The sequence below is a fragment of the Mercenaria mercenaria genome, chromosome 2 (genome assembly GCF_021730395.1).
Source record: "Mercenaria mercenaria strain notata chromosome 2, MADL_Memer_1, whole genome shotgun sequence".
NCBI lineage: Eukaryota > Metazoa > Mollusca > Bivalvia > Venerida > Veneridae > Mercenaria > Mercenaria mercenaria.
The window spans coordinates 66,097,053-66,115,801 of record NC_069362.1 but is presented as its reverse complement, the minus strand read 5'-3'; the positions used below and the strand labels follow the sequence as shown (position 1 = coordinate 66,115,801).

General features: G+C 35.9%; 1 protein-coding gene across 1 annotated transcript; it reads left to right on the top strand.

Moving 5' to 3' along the window:
- Positions 1 to 492: 492 nt before the first annotated feature.
- LOC123564139 (galactokinase-like) lies at positions 493 to 16,550 on the top strand. Its single transcript, XM_045357497.2, has 7 exons — positions 493 to 756; positions 5,658 to 5,847; positions 6,116 to 6,377; positions 6,537 to 6,718; positions 9,579 to 9,729; positions 13,789 to 13,951; positions 15,001 to 16,550. Exons 1-7 carry the CDS (start codon positions 586 to 588, stop codon positions 15,070 to 15,072), a joined length of 1,191 nt encoding a protein of 396 aa, XP_045213432.2. The 5' UTR covers positions 493 to 585; the 3' UTR covers positions 15,073 to 16,550.
- The last annotated feature ends 2,199 nt before the right edge of the window (positions 16,551 to 18,749 follow it).

The window sequence follows — 18,749 nt, the reverse complement described above, 5'->3', positions numbered from 1 at the left end:
TAGTGATGGGTTGATTAATAACAACGTCGGCCAACAAATTTCAATCCAACGGTTGGTGAATTCTAATATCCTAACGATGCCTCAAAAATAGTAATAACTTTTTGTTTTGGTCGGCAAATTGTCATTCATGATTTTTTTATTATTAGGTAGATTTGCGGAAAAATATGACCATAGCCGACCTAGAAAATCACTTGCCCCAAAAGCTATTTTGGTCATTATTGATTCATCAGATTTTTGCCATGATTATAATTAACGATCAACATGTTTTTTTTTCTACTGATAAATCTACATGGACAGTTTCGCTGATCTCACACAATATAGATGCATTCTTATCTCCCAGTTTTTCCAATTTATGTCTATAGTCTGATTTATGCAGCACATTTCAAACAACTACCGTATGGGACTTTAAAGCTATTGTTGTATTGCGTGGAAGTCATGTGACTTTTTGTAAGCGTGCTATTGGGAGAACACCAATATTTTATGTGTTAGTGAATGAATGTTCGCTGTACTGGAACGTTATAGATTTTTTCCGTTTGTACTACAGTATAATTGGTGTTTTCGATCGTGTGAAAAGAACGTGGCAAAATGGCAGATTTACAAAGCCCCATTCCTCTTGTTGAAGATTTAGTTAAACAAGCAGTGATATCATTCAAAGGAAAATTTGGATGTGAGCCGACCACGGCGGCATGCGCGCCGGGACGAGTTAATTTGATCGGTGAACACACGGACTATAACGATGGATTTGTTTTTCCCATGGTAAGGTATACTGGTGATGCAATACTTACGTCATATCTGTCTGTTATATCTTTTTCTTGTTTCTTCCTCTTTCTTTTCACTTGGTACGAACAAATGGTTATTAAATGTTGAAAATGTACATAAATAACACAAAGAGTAATAAAAATGTTGGCAGATTTAGTATTTATAAAAGTTTGACCTACATTTCACCTTTAAGGGTTTGATTTTGCATGACAAAATAAAAATCAATTAATATAAAAGATCAGTTATTATGAGTATTTTATACATAAATCGTGGTTATTTAATTTTGCTTAATGAATATGCGATATGATAAATATTTAACATTCCATAGAATGTTAGTCTGTATAATTATGCGCGCTCTACCGTGTTTAAGCGACTTATATTTGACCTAGATGTAGGTAGTACTTGATTCTATTTGATATATTGTTACGATTGCTGCATGAATTTAGCGTTTCAGTGTCCTACGTTAGGTACTATAAGTGTCTTCCACCCGAAGAAAGAGGCCAGTACTGGTTCTCCCTGTCGGGTATCTGAGCAAAGGGGCATGTCCATCATAATCAACAAAGATCCCTTAACTGTATCTTAACTTACCTACACTTGTAATACCTTAAAACAGAGTAAGGTCTAAAAGTTTATTTAGGGTAATGTTCAGGTTTGTTAGTTTTATATTTTTATTTAGATGTAAAATATATGACGCACTGTTGTCCATTACTCTACTTTAAACAGTTCTCTCTGATTATAAATGTTAGTATATAAACAGTTCAAGTAGAAGATGTACAATATTCATTTCCTTATAAAATAGGAAGGAATACAAACAAATACTTACGCAAAGACCATTCAAGATATTTACTTTGTCTAGACATTATTTACATAACACGTGTTTGTACATGACATGATTTAAAAGTTTCAGTTCTTACATAATACAAGTTGATAGTTTGGCCAATAAATTGAAAAGAAAACATTTTACAGCGAGAGTTTAAATGATAAATCTACAAGTTTAAAGACTAACAAATAAAACGTGGGTTTGATATTATTGAAATATTACTAAGTTGTGATATATATCCGATAATTCACGGTGAAAGTAAAAAATATATTTTTCACTGAGTGAAAATTATAAAACATACAAAGTGCACAAAATTTGGATAAACCGCTGTAAAACGTGATAAAGTAAGAATCTGTATTTGTTTAAGTGTAACATCATAACGTCCCCTTGGAGCAGTGCTGATAATTGAAGAAGGTAATTATGGTACCTTTTTGCTCGAAGGGAGCGATGATATCTTTCTCTCATGAACACGCGTGAACATTTTTGATCTGACATATTCCCGCATGCCTTCGCCAGTTGTGAAAATATTCTATTTGTTGTCCATTTCGTGAAAGATATTTCTATCTTACACCAAGACCATATCTGTCGTTTAACATGATTCAAAGGAATTTTGATCGATTCTGCAGTACAACTTGCAACACACAAATGACTCACAATTTATCGCGAGTTTGATACGTATATATTTTGAGAAATACAATTTGCCCAAAGCTCTTTGTAAACTTGACTATAACGGTGTTAATTAACGTTTACCGTCAGGAAAAGTAAAAGTTTATTTTGCTAAAGGACATATTGTAAATAAAGTTATGAGTTGCAAATGAAATTTGGATTCTATAAATCAAAATTATGAAGGTCCAGTTACCCAGTTAGAAGGTTATATGCAAGAGCGCCAGTTCGATCAACAAGTATTTCAGATAAGTAATGTTCAACATAATGTTACTCATCCTCTTCCCCTAACAATGTGGTGAAATCGTGTATCCCTGCATAATACAGTAAAGTTGTCAGTTACACGTCCTGTGTCCATGTAATGTAATAACGTGTATAGTGCACTAAAGTTGTCAGTTACACTTTCTGTGTCCATGTAATGTAATAACGTGTATAGTGCACTAAAGTTGTCAGTTACACTTTCTGTGTCCATGTAGTGTAATAACGTGTATAGTGCACTAAAGTTGTCAGTTACACTTCCTGTGTCCATGTAGTGTAATAACGTGTATAGTGCACTAAAGTTGTCAGTTACACTTTCTGTGTCCATGTAATGTAATAACGTGTATAGTGCACTAAAGTTGTCAGTTACACTTTCTGTGTCCATGTAGTGTAATAACGTGTATAGTGCACTAAAGTTGTCAGTTACACATTCTGTGTCCATGTAATGTTGTAAGGTGCATACAGCAGTAAAGTTGTCAGTTATACGTCCCGTGCCCATGCAATGTAATATAGTGTATTGTGAAGTAAAGTTGTCAGTTACACGTCCCATGCCCATGCAATGTAATATAGTGTATTGTGAAGTAAAATTGTCAGTTACACGTCCCATGCCCATGCAATGTAATATAGTGTATTGTGAAGTAAAGTTGTCAGTTACACGTCCCATGCCCATGTAATGTAATATAGTGTATTGTGAAGTAAAGTTGTCAGTTACACGTTCTGTCCTTGAAAAATAATAAGGTATACATATTGCTGTAAAGTGTTCAGTTGCATGCCCTGTGTTCTTTGATGTTACTAGTCCTCCAGTCCTGTGAAATGTAGTGAAGTTGTCAGTTACTTTTCCTGCACCCTAGTATAAGGTTATAAAGTTATATGTATCAAGTCATAAGTTGGTTACTCGTTCTGCGTACTTATATAATTTAGTGAAGTTGTCAGTTACTCGACCTGCGCCCTAGTATAATGTATGAAGTTGTCAGTTACTCTTTCTGTACTTCTACATAATGTTGTTAAGGTTTCATTTACCCGTGTGGACATCTGTATAATGTAGTGAAGATGTCTGTTACTCGTCCTACACCTCTATATAAAGTACTGAAGTTGTCAGTCACTGGTCATTACACCTCTATATAAAGTAGTGAAGTCGTAGTTACTCATCCTACACTTCTAAAAAGTAGTGAAGTTGTCAGTTACTCGTTCCTCACTTCAGTACAATGTAGTGAAGTTGTCGGTTTTAGTTCTGCAGCCCTGTATGACGTAGTGAAGTGCACTCGTCATGTTCCTTTGGTTAATTTTGCGAAGTTGTCAATTACTCGTCCTAAACGCATGTATAATGTTGTGAAGTTGTCGGTTACTCGTCCTGTACCTCACTATTATTTAGTGAAGCTGTCGGTTGTAAGTCTTGCAGCCCTGTATAATGTAGTGAAGTTCACCCGTCATGTTTCCTGTTTAATGTAGTGAAGTTGTCAGTTACTTGTCCTGCACTCCTGTATAATGTAGTGAAGTTGTTAGTCACTCGTCCTGCACTTATGTATAATGTAGTGAAGTTGTCAGTTACTTGTCCTGCACTCCTGTATAATGTAGTGAAGTTGTCAGTTACTTGTCCTGCACTCTATATAATGTAGTGAAGTTGTCAGTTACTCGTCCTGCACTCATGTATAATATAGTGTAATATAGTGAAGTTGTCAGTTACTCGTCCTGCACTCATGTATAATGTAGTGAAGTTGTCAGTTACTCGTCCTGCACTTATGTATAATGTAGTGAAGTTGTCAGTTACTTGTCCTGCACTCCTGTATAATGTAGTGAAGTTGCCAGTTACTTGTCCTGCACTCCTGTATTATGTAGTGAAGTTGTCAGTTACTCGTCCTGCACTCATGTATTATATAGTGAAGTTGTTAGTTACTTGTCCTACACTCATGTATAATGTAGTGAATTGTCAGTCACTTGTCCTGCACTCATGTATAATGTAGTGAAGTTGTCAGTTACTCGTCCTGCACTCATGTATAATGTAGTGAAGTTGTCAACTACTCTTTCCACTCCTTTATTATGTAGTGCAGTTGTCAATTACTCGTCCTGCTTGGCTAAATAATGTATTGAAGTTGTCAAATATTCGTCCCCTGAACTTCTGCATAATGTAGTGAAGTTGTCAATTACTCGTCCTGCACTGCTGAATAATGTAGTGAAGTTGTCAAATACTCCTCTTGCACTTCTGTACATTGTAGTGAAGAGGTCAGTTACTCGTCTTGCACCCTTACCAAATGTAGTGAACTACTCGTTGCACTCCTGTATAATATAGTAAAGTTGTTAGTTACTCGTCATGAACTCATGTATAATGTTGTGAAAAAGACAGTTACTCGTCCTGTCCTGTATAATGTTGTGAAATTGTCAGTTACTCGTCCTGCACCATTGTGTAGTGCAGTGAAATTGACAGTTACTCGTCCTGCACCATTGTGTAGTGTAGTGAAATTGACAGTGTGTAGTGTAGTGAAATTGACAGTTACTCGTCATGCACCATTGTGTAGTGTAGTGAAATTGTCAGCTACTCGTCCTGCACCATTGTGTAGCGTAGTGAAATTGTCAGTTACTGGTCCTGCACCATTGTGTAGTGTAGTAATATTGACAATGTGTAGTGTAGTGAAGTTGACAGTTACTCGTCCTGCATCATTATGTAGTGTAGTGAAATTGTCAGCTACTCGTCCTGCACAATTGTGTAGTGTAGTGAAATTGACAGTTACTCGTCCTGCACCATTGTGTAGTATAGTGAAATTGACAGTGTGTAGTGTAGTGAAATTGAGAGTTACTCATCCTGCACCATTGTATAGTGTAGTGAAATTGTCAGCTACTCGTCCTGCACCATTGTGTAGTGTAGTGAAAATGACAGTTACTCGTCCTGCACCATTGTGTAGTGTAGTGAAATTGATAGTTACTCGTCCTGCACCATTGTGTAATGTAGTGAAATTGACAGTTACTCGTCCTGCACCATTGTGTAGTGTAGTGAAAATGACAGTTACTCGTCCTGCACCATTGTGTAGTGTAGTGAAATTGACAGTTACTCGTACTGCTTTATTGTGTAGTGTAGTGAAACTTTCAGTTACTCGATACGCTAAAGAGCTTTAGATATATTAGCATTTTCTATTCTTCATACATGTAACTTCTACATGAATAGGCGTTACCTCTGGTCACCGTGATAGTGGGCAAGAAGACGGAGAGTCAGCAGTGCCGTGTGCTCACTTTAACTGAAGGTGTAGATGATCCAAACTATGTAGAGTTTCCGGTCCCGTCAGAAACTTCACCACTTGCACCGGGTACTCCGAAGTGGGCCAACTATGTCAAAGGAGTTGTGGCGAATTATAAAGGTATTATAATAACTACACTACCAAGTTGATACTTGTGTACTTATAACTTGAAGACAAATCTTGTAGATTTCGGAGTAAAACATCTGTATCCGGACCTTGACCCAGACTTGGGACCTCAGAATACTGTTTTCTTAACCGTGACGGTCGTATGTATGCCGATCTGATAAAGCTTACTTTGAAATACACGTCTAGCCAGTCGTTTCTTTAGTGACTGTTACCCATAGTTTGAAAAGGCTCTTTTACAGTGCGTTTTTGTTTGTTGTTTTAGGTGGCTCTCTTCCTGGATTTGATTGTGTTATTGTATCGTCCGTGCCAGTTGGCGGGGGTGTATCAAGTTCCGCCGCAATTGAAGTCGGAACTTACACATTCCTGGATCAACTAACCGGCTCTGAAAACGGGATAAGCAAAAATGAAAAGGCCCTTGCATGTCAGAAAGCTGAGCACGTGTTTGCTGGGGCACCGTGTGGGATAATGGACCAGTTTATATCTATCATGGGAGAAACTAACCACGCTCTTCTCATAGACTGCAGGTAGTCTTTAACGTTCAATTTCTGAAAACTATAGTTATGAATTTGTTTATCTACTTCTTACTTAGATGTACATGGTATATTCTGAGAAATACATGTTGTGGTAAAAACTTAAAAAATCATAGGGTGTATTTATAAAAGGTATGTTTTGTTATTGTTTAGATCACTTGACTGTCGTTTAGTTCCACTAAAGGATCCTAATGTTGTGATATTGGTGACGAATTCCAATGTGAAACACAACATTGAAGCTTCGGAGTACTCGACGAGACGTGCACAGTGTGAGAACGGTGCTAAAGTGATGGGCTTGACCAGTCTTCGTGATGCCAATGAAAAACAATTAGAAGGTAAACATTTACATCTTGTCGGTATGATTTCTGTTCACCTGAAGATAACGTTAATACTTCAAAATATTACAGTGGTTATGTACCTTTTATGTTTTTCCCCTAGAATAAGGTATAGGTTAATAAATGGGAGAGCGGTGCCTTTGAGTGATAATGGCCCTGGCAAGGTGATAATAGCCCGAGGGCTTTAGCCCGAGGGCTTTTATCTTCTTCCAGGGTCATTATCACTCAAAGGCACCGCTCTCCCATGTATTTACCTGTTTATTACATGTTTACCTATAATATAGTAAGAAATGTATTTTTGTGTCATTTCTATGGGTACTTGCATCTTCTGGAACAATAAATTTCAGCTTTTCAGTTTCTATATTATTTGTAGATTCTATAAGAGTCTATTTACTGTATAAAATAAAATACCTGGATAGTTGTACTTTCTTGCTTATTCCATAATTTAGGGATAAAAATACGATATTTCACGAATAATACACGATGTTACGCTCAAGATGATAAAATAAAACGGAAATATTCGCTGTTTTACCTCCACGAAACGCGATGACGTCATTTCTGTTTACGGACGTTAATTTCCCGCGCTAACTCCAGGGCCATTATCGATAATGGCCCCGGGGCTTATTATGATGTATAGGTTAATAAATGGGAGAGCGGTGCCTTTGAGTGATAATGGCCCTGGCAAGGTGATAATAGCCCGAGGGCTTTAGCCCGAGGGCTATTATCTTCTTCCAGGGCCATTATCACTCAAAGGCACCGCTCTCCCATGTATTTACCTGTTTATTACATGTTTACCTATAATATAGTAAGAAATGTTTTTTTTTGTGTCATTTTTATGGGTAGATACTTGCATCTTCTGGCACAATAAATTTCAGCTTTTCAGTTTCTATATTATTTGTATAAGAGTCTATTTACTGTATAAAATCAAATACCTGGATAGTTGTACTTTCTTGCTTATTGCATAATTTAGGGATAAAATACGATATTTCACGAAGAATACACGATGTTACGCTCAAGATGATAAAATAAAACGGAAATATTCGCTGTTTTACCTCCACGAAACGCCATGACGTCATTTCTGTTCACAGACGTTAATTTCCCGCGCTAACGCCAGGGCCATTATCGATAATGGCCCCGGGGCTTATTATGATAATGTGATAATGCATGACGCAATGCGATAATGGGAGAATTTTCAACACAAATTTGTTACTATTTATAGGTACTCATGTAATAAAATGTGATAATGCATGACGCAATGCGATAATATAAAGGTTAGTACATAATAACAGATACGAGCAGGTATAGCAGAGGAAACGTCTGATGTTTACGTCATTCTCCGCGTGCTGTAGACTAAAAATAGTTACAGAACAGCTGAAAATAAACCACGAACTATCATATTATTCTGAATGGAAAATATCAATGTCTAACAAACACCGGATATTAAAGAAGTAGGATAATTATAATCAAGCTGTTCAGTTTCCCTACTATTTATATCCGCAGATTGATTTTGTGTCAATATCTATTTTAGTTCACTTTCAAATCAAAACGAAGTAAAGTCTGAGAAAACGTGCCACGTTTGAGCAACAGTACTGTAACTGTTAGAATTGTTCGTATTCCTAATGCACCTGTCAATATTTTGCAATTGACATTTCAAAAATTTTGTTGTCTAAATCCCCACCCTAGAGACAACCTTTTTTGTCTAAATCCCACCCTAGAGCCTGGTTGCTACATCAAATGTTTGTCAAATTCCCGCCTGTCGGGAATGGTCTTCTGTCTAAAGTCCCGTGTATGCCCGCCGCTCCCCCGGGCGGACAAATTATTGACAGGTGCATAAATCAGACAATGAGAATATACGGTGTGCCTCGCGCAAGAACCAGGGCATTTTCTCAAAGTTTTAGAGTGTCTTGTCAGTTAATGCCGACCACCAAGCGATTTTGAGTGTACAGGCGATGGAGAATTTGCAGCAAGACACATTCCTTGTAAAATAGAAAAGTGGAAACTCCACAGGTCGCTCAAGTCACGGTTTCACATAGTGCAGTAACTTCTCGTTCGTATGATACACACCGGTCCATATCCATGCCAACCGTCTTCAATCATGATGACCTTAATTGCCCATACAATATCACCAGCCGAAGTCAACAGTCTCATGAGTCTACTGTCTCCTCTTCAGCTTTACTTCATTAATCAAGATATATAAATATACTGGTCACTGACTGACTTAACATGCGTCAGACAACTTACCAAAAGTACAATCGGCAGAAATTAAACGATGGAAATAAAGTGGCGGTACGGAAGGGGCAGAAATTAAGCAGCATAGAAATAAAGCAACGGAAACACAGCGACGAAAATAAAGGGGGTGGGGGTGGGGGAAATAAATGGGTGGAAATAAGAAGGGGGGTATAAAGGGGCATACATGGGAACGTATATCATAATATCAAATTTGCCAGAACTGATAGTAACGTGTACAGCAACTCGTATCAAAACAATCAATTTTATTGAAGTAAATACGTTGTTTAGTAAACTGCAAAGTACAGCAATGTTATATTTCCAGGAAACTAGGAAAATATTTACCTCCTTAATCTCAGTTTTATTTTTCATTTATATTAGGCTACATTTAAATTCCGACAAAACAAGACACAGAGAAGTAGATCTATGCTCCTATAGAAATTGTCGAATTATTAGGCCCTAATGGTTATAAGATTCCACTTAGAATCTACTAGAAAAGCGAAATTTCTTGAATCGTCTGCTGTCAGTGTTGGAAAGGTGTTACGAAAATAGGCAGTTTATGTGTACCGTTATACTGTGATAATCATTAAAATTGATGTAAGATGTATAACTTATTATGTTTTTGTAATTCTAGAGCACAAATCGAACTTAGATGACGTCACGTACAGACGAGCACGACACGTGATTGGTGAAATTAAAAGAACAGAAGAAGCTGCCAACGCGCTGGAAAATAACAACTATAAATTGTTTGGTGAACTAATGGTGCAAAGCCATAATTCTCTCAGGTATATACACTTAACCAATCTTTTAACACGACTCTTCATATTTTACCATTTTCTAAAAAGCTACTGCAGGTACTTTTTATGCTCCTTGAAAATGTTTCATAGTGGATGAGGCATAGCTGCCGACTTGTCCGTCCTTCGGTCAGTCTGATTTTGTCTGCATAACTTTTACAGTTTTCAAGGGATTCGGCCCAGACTTACAGAAATTATCACTAGATGAAGTGACATTGCTCATAAAGTTAGGACATGGTTGACTTTGTCCTATTCAGAGACATAGTTTCTTTACAGATTGCAGTTATACTGTAAGTTGCTTAGTTATCTTACAGCCCTTTCCCGTGTAACTTACACTTTCAAGATATTTGGCCCAAAGTTAAAGAAATATACCAGTATAACTGAACTTGCGCATAATATCATAATGATGCTAAACCGTGTCTTGATAGCTTCCGCTATAGTTTTCCAAAAATCTGAGCCAAACTTACAGACAGTGCCACTGTGCAGTGAAGTTGCGCTTATTATCAGGGCATGAATGTTCTTTAACTAGTTTAGGAGACATGACTTTTACAAAATGCCAGATATTACTGAATTTTCAAGGGATCTAGACGAAACAAAGTGAGGTGTAATTTCTATGAACTGTACTTGCGTGTACCACTACGTTCCCCTTTCAAAAGATTTTTTAAACTTTGAAGGACAAGGAAAGCCTATTGTAAGTTAATTTCATATGAAAGCCATCTTCAAGCCTTTCATAACGCTGAAAGAATTTTTTAATATCGGACGACTATTGGAAAAGATATGGCAGTTTGAAATTTAAGAAAATTGCTGCTCATGGAGGCAGCCATTTTGTGTGTTTATGACGTCATTTACACACTGCTGAAGTCTTTATTTAATTTTATATGTTTCTCGAGTGTAAGATGTAAAACATGGTAGGTCTACTTTCTTGCATTATAGCTAGAACAAATAAAGAAATTATTTTATAGAAATAAGTAAATACAATTCAAATATGTGTCTAGAAATTTGATAAATCCGCCATTTTGTTTTTTGTTGCCATTTTTTATCAAATATTTAAATGCTCATAACTTACTCATTTTTAAGTCGATTTTGAAAATTCTTTCACTTCTTTAAATGATTACAGAAATCCCAGCAGATAGAATTAACATCAAAGCAACATTGCCGTGCCTTTTAAAAATGCTATATTTTGCCGTATATCCAAGTATAAACGCTCCTGAACCAAACATTTTTTTTTGTCATTTATTTCAGTTTATGGTTTGTTTGGTTTTCTTTTTTTTTCAAATATAAAAGACAGAAGAATTGAAGCCCAAAACTGGATAAAACTTGATGAAAGATGTCAAGTTACATTCAAGAGAACAACTTATCAGCATTAATTGGAAAATTACATCCTTTTTTCATTTTTTTTTGTTATCATTCATTCATTTCCTGTATGCAAGTATTGGCACACCTCATATTTCCAACTGGAGCATACATCAGTTGTTGAAATTTAGTCTACGTTTTAAATAATGTGTCGTTAATGCAATATTTTGTCCGATTTCTGTTTCCTGAAGTCGTGACCCTTTTTTGTACTTTGAAACATTACAGTTTTACAAAAGCATTGCGTACTAGACTCCTCAACTTGATTTGAATAATTAACATGAGGTGGACATGGACGTGTCATGTCCGGTCATGTTTTCTATATTCGTGGCCCTGTTGTGGCATTTACTTATTACTCTATCAAGCTATTGACAATATTCTGGTTTATGAAAGTGTCTTCTCGTCAGGTAATGCTTGACAATATTTAGAACAGTCTTAATCTCTACAAAAGTGGCCGAGGATTATGTGGTTTGTAGGGGAAAAAAGCGACTACCTATCACTTTATTGGTAAATGTTTTGAATGTAGGGATAATACACGTTTTTTTGTGTATTAACGTCTGCAGAAGCCCGCGGGATTGTTTGTGACCGAGACCGAAGGTCGATGTCACAAACATATCCCAAGGGCTTCTGCAGACGTTAATACACAAAACAAACGTGTATTGTCGCTATTCTTGCATAAAAATATATTTCACGACGATTTATGTATTGTTTTCATGTGATGACTTGACGATTCCGGTACATTTTTTATTTACCATTCCAGTTGTTCTTGGAAACGGTAAACATGTTTTAAATATCCGTATCCAGGGTACCGAAATAAACAACACTATCAAAAGCATATCCTGAAGGTTTTTAAGCGATTTTTTTATCTCTCATTATTACAGACATAAAATTACCAATAATTGTTCATATCATTTCACAATTTGGTGGACTCGATCACAATTTCAAGAATAATAACTTTACATTCGAGTTACATTGAGTACGGACACTCAGTTGGAGTACGGATGAGTACGGATGAGTACGAGCATAGTGTCAAGTTTCCAAACTGTTTATATAAATTCTTCGAGAAATTAGATAAAAACATACAGACTGATACTTACCAAAGTCATAAATATGATACCTAAAAACAAAGAATCGCACAGGTAAACACGCGATTCTTTAACATTCACGGTTGTCTACAAAATCTGAATTGACGCAGAGTTCTAAAAGGGGAGTAAACAAGGGAAGAAACGAGTACGAACAATGTTGCGGGCAGCGCAATTGGCGTTAGTTACTGATACAGTAAAACATTCTATGGTTTAGATTGCATCTTTAATGCTTCAAGAAGAGGTTTTTATGAAAGAAAAAAGACACAGATACCAGATGTCAGTCTGCGCAGAATTACATATACGTCCCTGGAAAAGCATTTCAAAAATAAAAATCGGGTATTAACAGCACGTGAATTGCCTTGTTTGCACAAGATTTTTCTCCCGTTAATACATGGGCGGATCCAGTGAAAAAAGTAGTTTTTATGCAAGAATAGAATTTTACAATCTCCTGCAGATAAAGAGTATAAGAATTCAAAACGTTTTCATAATTTTATATACACTTGTTATGCTTTTAATTGATTTATTTGATGTCTAAGGAACAGGTGACTTTGATGATAAAAAAATACATTTAGCGAACAAAAGAAAAAAAATGTAGAAATATATATTATTAGTCTAGTGGCTAGTCTAGCCGTGGCCATCTGGTTTATTAAGAATAAAGCATCGTGCAGTGCGGTATCAACTGTTTGACATTAATGGGAGCAAATAATTTCTTCTGCTGGTGGTATTTAATGATGTGACATTTAAAGTGCTTGCACAGATGTTAAATGTCCAATACTTAGGAAAGTGAACATTTTAATTTCTTTTAAAAAGCACAGAAACTATTTCATTTTATTGGAAAATGAAAGTTGGTATGTAGAAATTCGAAATAAATCGCAGTATATGTACAATTATTTTTCTATGAAGTATGAAGAAAGTTAAAAAGACCTGGGGGGTCATTCTGTCGATTCATTGAAATTTCAACATAATACACATACATTTCTTTGAGTTCCAAAGACCTTCTGTAAATTTTGACCTGCCAGTCTTCATTATTTAGTGTCTTGCAGAAGTCTATGCACTGGCTATGAGAAAAATTGCCAACTCACTTTCCCTTAGTAATGGACCTTTAAACACATACATGTTTCCAAGAAAATTTCAGACTACAGAAAGCATAAAACTATTAAATTATATATGCACACATGCGAACAGATTTTGCCCCATAATGGATTTGTTATAAACTTCAACGCCTATTTGTGTTCACTGAGAATTTTGTTAAATACGTAAAATATATTATCACTTCTCTTTTCCTGTCTGTCTTGATTTAAATATAATTTCTTGGCTAACATTTTGTTTTTGATGTATATTCAACAATCTGAGCCGAAAGGCAAGTTTGAGAATAGTGTGTAGCTTATGAATTCGGTAAATCAAATGCACATGCAAAAATAGAACTTCTATTGAAATCAAAAGAAATAGTCCGCTTTTAAAATACTTTCATATTAAGTCGGGGAGGTTATTACAAAATTTCTTAAAAAACAATAAAGCATACATTTTAATAGGACTCTAACTTGCGTACATGTAATTGACCGCCACTAACGTGTATTGGATCTGCTATGATATGTGAACATATACAATTTTACAGGGATGATTTTGAGGTATCCTGCACAGAGTTAGACCAGTTGGTTGAGGCGGCAATGGAGGTGGAAGGAGTATATGGATCTCGGATGACAGGAGGAGGTTTCGGGGGCTGCACCGTTACATTGCTAAAGCGAGACGCCGTACCAGCGGCTTTACAGCATATCAAGGTAATAACTTCTCTTTTATGTTCGAAAAATTAAGAATTAACATTATTTCTTTTTATTAAGGGAATTAACTAGCACGAAACCGAATAATAAAATGAAATATGTATCCTCCCTTGCAGCATGTCCGTGTCCGTCTGAAGCATGGTTTGTAGTATTTATAATAAAACATGGTAGTTACATTAATTGCTACCGGCAAGTTTCAAGCCTGGGTAAGACTAGATTTATGGCCCTTTGTACATGTATATAATCTCAGACAAGATTTGAAGGATTTCAATAAAGCTTAGTAGAAAATTTCTTGGAGAGGTACCGTATGCGTACTCGTCACTTGGGTCAAGGTCAATGTCTCTAAAAGTAGAAAATTGTTTCAGCTCAATAACTTTAGTTGCGACGAAACTTGGGAATTTAGGAGGCTTGCACGGACGCCATGTTTTTGGTTGTGTTTTGGTTGCTTGGCTCAAAGTCCGGCTCATTGTTACTAAAACAGAAAAATGTTTTTTGACAATAACTTCAGATAGGAATGAAGTAAGTTGACAAAACTTGATAGCTAGCTTTCATGTTGGTTGCATTTTGAATAGCTTGGGCCACGATCATTTTTGCTAAATATAGAAAAACGGATTTTGATCAAGGATTGTTCGAAACTGTGACAAAACTTGGTATAATAGTAGTTTTCAAGGAGTCTCAACTTCAGTTGCATTTTGGCTTATTTTAGCCAAGGTCTAGTGTAGTGTTTCTAGAAAAAGAACAAACAATTTTTGGTAAGCAATTTGAGTTAGGAATAGGGCTAAATTTGGTACTTAGGTGTCGTGCACAGAGTATTGTTTGCTTGGATCTATAAAATGTGACTGAATCTATCATTTCTGTTAGAAATTAAGTACTTTATCAAAAATATGTCTATTGTGTCAGCTAAATAATTTTAGTAAGGAATGAGACATCTGGGACCAAACTGAAATCCGTTTTGAAAGATGTAGGCAAAGAATGCTTTTTTTAAGGGTTAAACATTTATTCCGTTCGGCTGGAGATACCAGTTCACTGAATTTGCTTTTTATTTTCAGAAACGGTACAGTGGCACTCCTACATTCTACGTGTGTGCAGCATCGCAGGCCGCCCATGGCCTTACACTATAGTGGAGAACAATGCACTTCCTACCGTTATACGAGTCTGAAACAGTACATTAACCAACGTGATGTTTTATAATCATTCCGTTCTTCATTCCCATGCTCTTGATGTTAGAGATCTCACACGAACACATCGAATCTCAGTACTTACATCTTATATCGCTCATCATTATGTATACAAAAATGGAGATTGTTCTAACTTATATATATAGATCCGATACACCGGAAGAGAATACAAAGTGGTGTGTTGTCGTTGTCGTGCCTTAGCTGTACGTTGATCAGTGAAGTGGATATTTGATAATAATTTGGTCAATCTCATTTTATGCAAATTCATTGGATGGGGTCACATATCTTCGTATCAGAGTATGTTTTGCTAGCCAGTGATTTTCTCGAGTGTACTTGAAGCATCGTACAACTAGGTTCCATCACCAATATACTTGAAGCGTTGTATATAGCTAAGTTAGATCTCGAGTATACTTGAAGTCTTGTATATAGCTAGGTTAGATCTTGAGTATACTTGAAGTCTTGTACAACTAGATAAGACCTTGAATATACTTTAGATCTTGTATAGCTACCGTGTACGGCAGTTAAGTTGTTCTATCAAAACCATACATCATGCCAAATATCGGTTTTCATGTCGCGCAAAGATCTCATTGATATCAAATTCGTGGAATCTGTTTGTAAGCTGCTCATATTAGAAATGAATCACAATTAAATAGTTTCCATATGGGATTGGTATGAAATTGGCAGTAGCAGTAGATCTATATCTACTCGGGTATAGAAAATATGAGCGTGTTTAAAGCGTGTTGAGAAATAGGTGTATTGTTTGAATCAAGACTGGTTTCAGGGGAGATAGATATTGAGATCATGTTGCAAATCTCATTGCTCTTGCGAGCAGCTTGGCCAATACCAAAACACATGACCAGTCTTGAACCAGTAGTAGACAAAAACTTGTTTCTCTGTCGGCGTGAATAAAAGATTATATACAGTTAAAGACATATTAGCCCCAAATTTATACTTATTCATAGTACTTATCTTACACAGTATTGTGTGTTGGGTTTAGAATAGTATACAACAAATACGTGTATAGCTTATCACAATATAAACGCGTACTGTCACTAAAACTTTGGAAGATGATTTTAACAAAATGACCGTTTTACATGAATTTAATTGTCACTGTAGCTCTACAAACACAGTAACAGTTAGTTTGTATATTTTGTCACATTAAAATAATTTTATAAAGATCTTTTTAAGATGCGCGTTTGGATATCTTTAGTATAGATTAGCATATTTAATAGATGTTACATCCGTTGTAAAATTGTACATGAATGTTGACAGCGTCCGTAATTTCTTAAGGTTTAGGATTATATCACCAAAACACAGAAATATTCTATAAACGAACAACATCGTTACCAATCTTTTAACTGACCAGTACATGTTCTGCCATACTGTCCCGTACTTTAAATATTCTGAAAAAGTTGCCCCCCTTTGAAAATGAATGCCATTTGTAAAAATATAAAAATAAACAATTGCTGAAAACTATGTTCCACCTAGTTATGTGAAATTTCAACACTCGCACGCTATTTCAAATGCATCAAAACAAACATGTGTAACAGTTCTTTGAAAATGGTGAGTTTTTAAAGGCGTTTGACTGTCCGGAAGTGGGGCCCCTTTAGGCAGTCCTTTTCCGGAATTCAATGTTTAAATCAGTATACTGACACTTGTTTTTTGGAGTAATATATACGCTATCATTACAAAAACTACAAAACATGCGTCAGTATACTGATATAAACATTGAATTCCGGAAAAGGACTGCCTAAAGGGGTCCATCTTCCGGACAGTCAAACGCCTTTAAAAACTCACCATTTTCAAAGAACTGTTACACAAGTTTGTTTTGATGCATTTGCAATAGAGTGCGAGTGTTGAAATTTCACATAACTAGGTGGAACACAGTTTTCAGCAATTGTTTATTTTTATTTCTTTACAAATGGCATTCATTTTCAAAGGGGGACAACTTTTTCAGAATATTTTAAGTACGGGACAGTACGGCAGAACATGTAATGGTCAGTTAAAAGGTTGGTAACGATGTTGTTCGTTTATCAAAAATTTCTGTGTTTTGGTGGTATACTCCTAAACCTTAACACATGAAAAGAAGAAATCTAAATTCTGAGAAATTATTTTCTCCTTTGAAACCATAGTTAGGGGAGGTGACTTATGACCCCTAAACACACACGCACGCACGCATGCATTTATATGATAATGTTTGTTTGTATTCATCTTAGGGATTTTACATATTGGTTTTATTATTGTTGAATAATTATCTGGAATGTTTTATCATGTATGTCGGGTTAGAAATAAAACTACAACATGTTCATGTTTTTCAGCAATATTTTTGTTTCTCTGGAGGAAAATGTATAAGGAAATTAGCCAGGAACTGCCACTATTCAAATGATATACGGCCTGCAACATAGAGGGATAACTAGGCCTAAAGGAAATCACTCATTTGTTACATTTCGTCAATTATACAGACTTAAAACTCGTGCATATCATGCATCTTTTTGAAGAATATGAAACACAAACCACAGAAATTCTACTCATAAGCCAACACAAGTCTTTATAAAAAGAGACTCCCCTCACTATATATTTTTATATAGACTTGTGTTGGCTTATGGATAGAATTTCAGGCTCCTGTGCACAAACACAAACCTGCATAGTTATTATGTGAAACAAAATTTATGAATATAATTCCTAGAATATCTCAGCCAAGATTAGATATGACTTAGTTGGGCTCACAGAGGTATGAGACGGCGGAATGGTGGGTCTGTAAGATAACTTGCGAAAAAGCAAATATTTAGGGGTTTTTTTTAAAGAAAGATGTCCTGGCAAACGTGTCCAATTTTTTTTTTTTTACTTTGAGGTTAGAAGTTTTAAGTACATACAACATTGTGTTTGTCCTTGTTCTTGTACTTCTATATGGCTTGTCAAAGGTAAGTCGTGTCCCTGATTGGTTACGATTTAAATATTTAGCTGGTTGCGCGGATCAAATTGTGCCGTCCGGTAGTTCTTAACCTGTTGTGTATTCAAGATTATCCGAACAATTGATCATCATATATTTCAGCAATTATTTTTTATTTGTTAAAGATCTTAAGCTGCGTGAACCAGTGCTATATAAAAGACAATTTTAAGGCTAACCAAATAATGTATAGTATAAAACGCAAATATGACAGAAATGTTTACAATAAAATCATTAAGTATTTTAAGTAAACGTTGATCCAATTATCAAACAAACCGAGATTATTATCCGAGATATGTACGCAACGCTGAGGTTAAAATCAGGGAATGAATAGCTTTAAATGTTGTAACATGTTGAAGTCTGTGTCAACCACTTTGTTTTGTTGGGTTTAACGTCGCACCGACACAATTTAGGTCATACGGCGAATATTCAGAATTTTTATTCCTCAGACAACCAAAGAATCTTCTTCTTAAAACCAATGAGAAGAATAATTTGTTAGAAGTGACAACATGATGTCCCTCTACCAGAATAACTGCAACTATGGTTAGGACACACACGATTTGAATTCTCTCGAGCGATCTTGATAATAAGACGACCGCTCGAGATAATTCAAAATAAGCAAGAGGGCCATTATGGCCCTACGTTGCTCATCTGACCTTGACTGTTTAACCTT

What these genes read in the sequence shown, in the direction of transcription:
- LOC123564139 (XM_045357497.2), top strand. Translation starts at nt 586, where the DNA reads ATGGCAGATTTACAAAGCCCCATTCCTCTTGTTGAAGATTTAGTTAAA. An exon ending in GCTCTTCTCATAGACTGCAG is followed by an intron (nt 6,378 to 6,536) that starts GTAGTCTTTAAC and finishes GTTATTGTTTAG; the next exon opens with ATCACTTGACTGTCGTTTAG. An exon ending in CAATGAAAAACAATTAGAAG is followed by an intron (nt 6,719 to 9,578) that starts GTAAACATTTAC and finishes TTGTAATTCTAG; the next exon opens with AGCACAAATCGAACTTAGAT.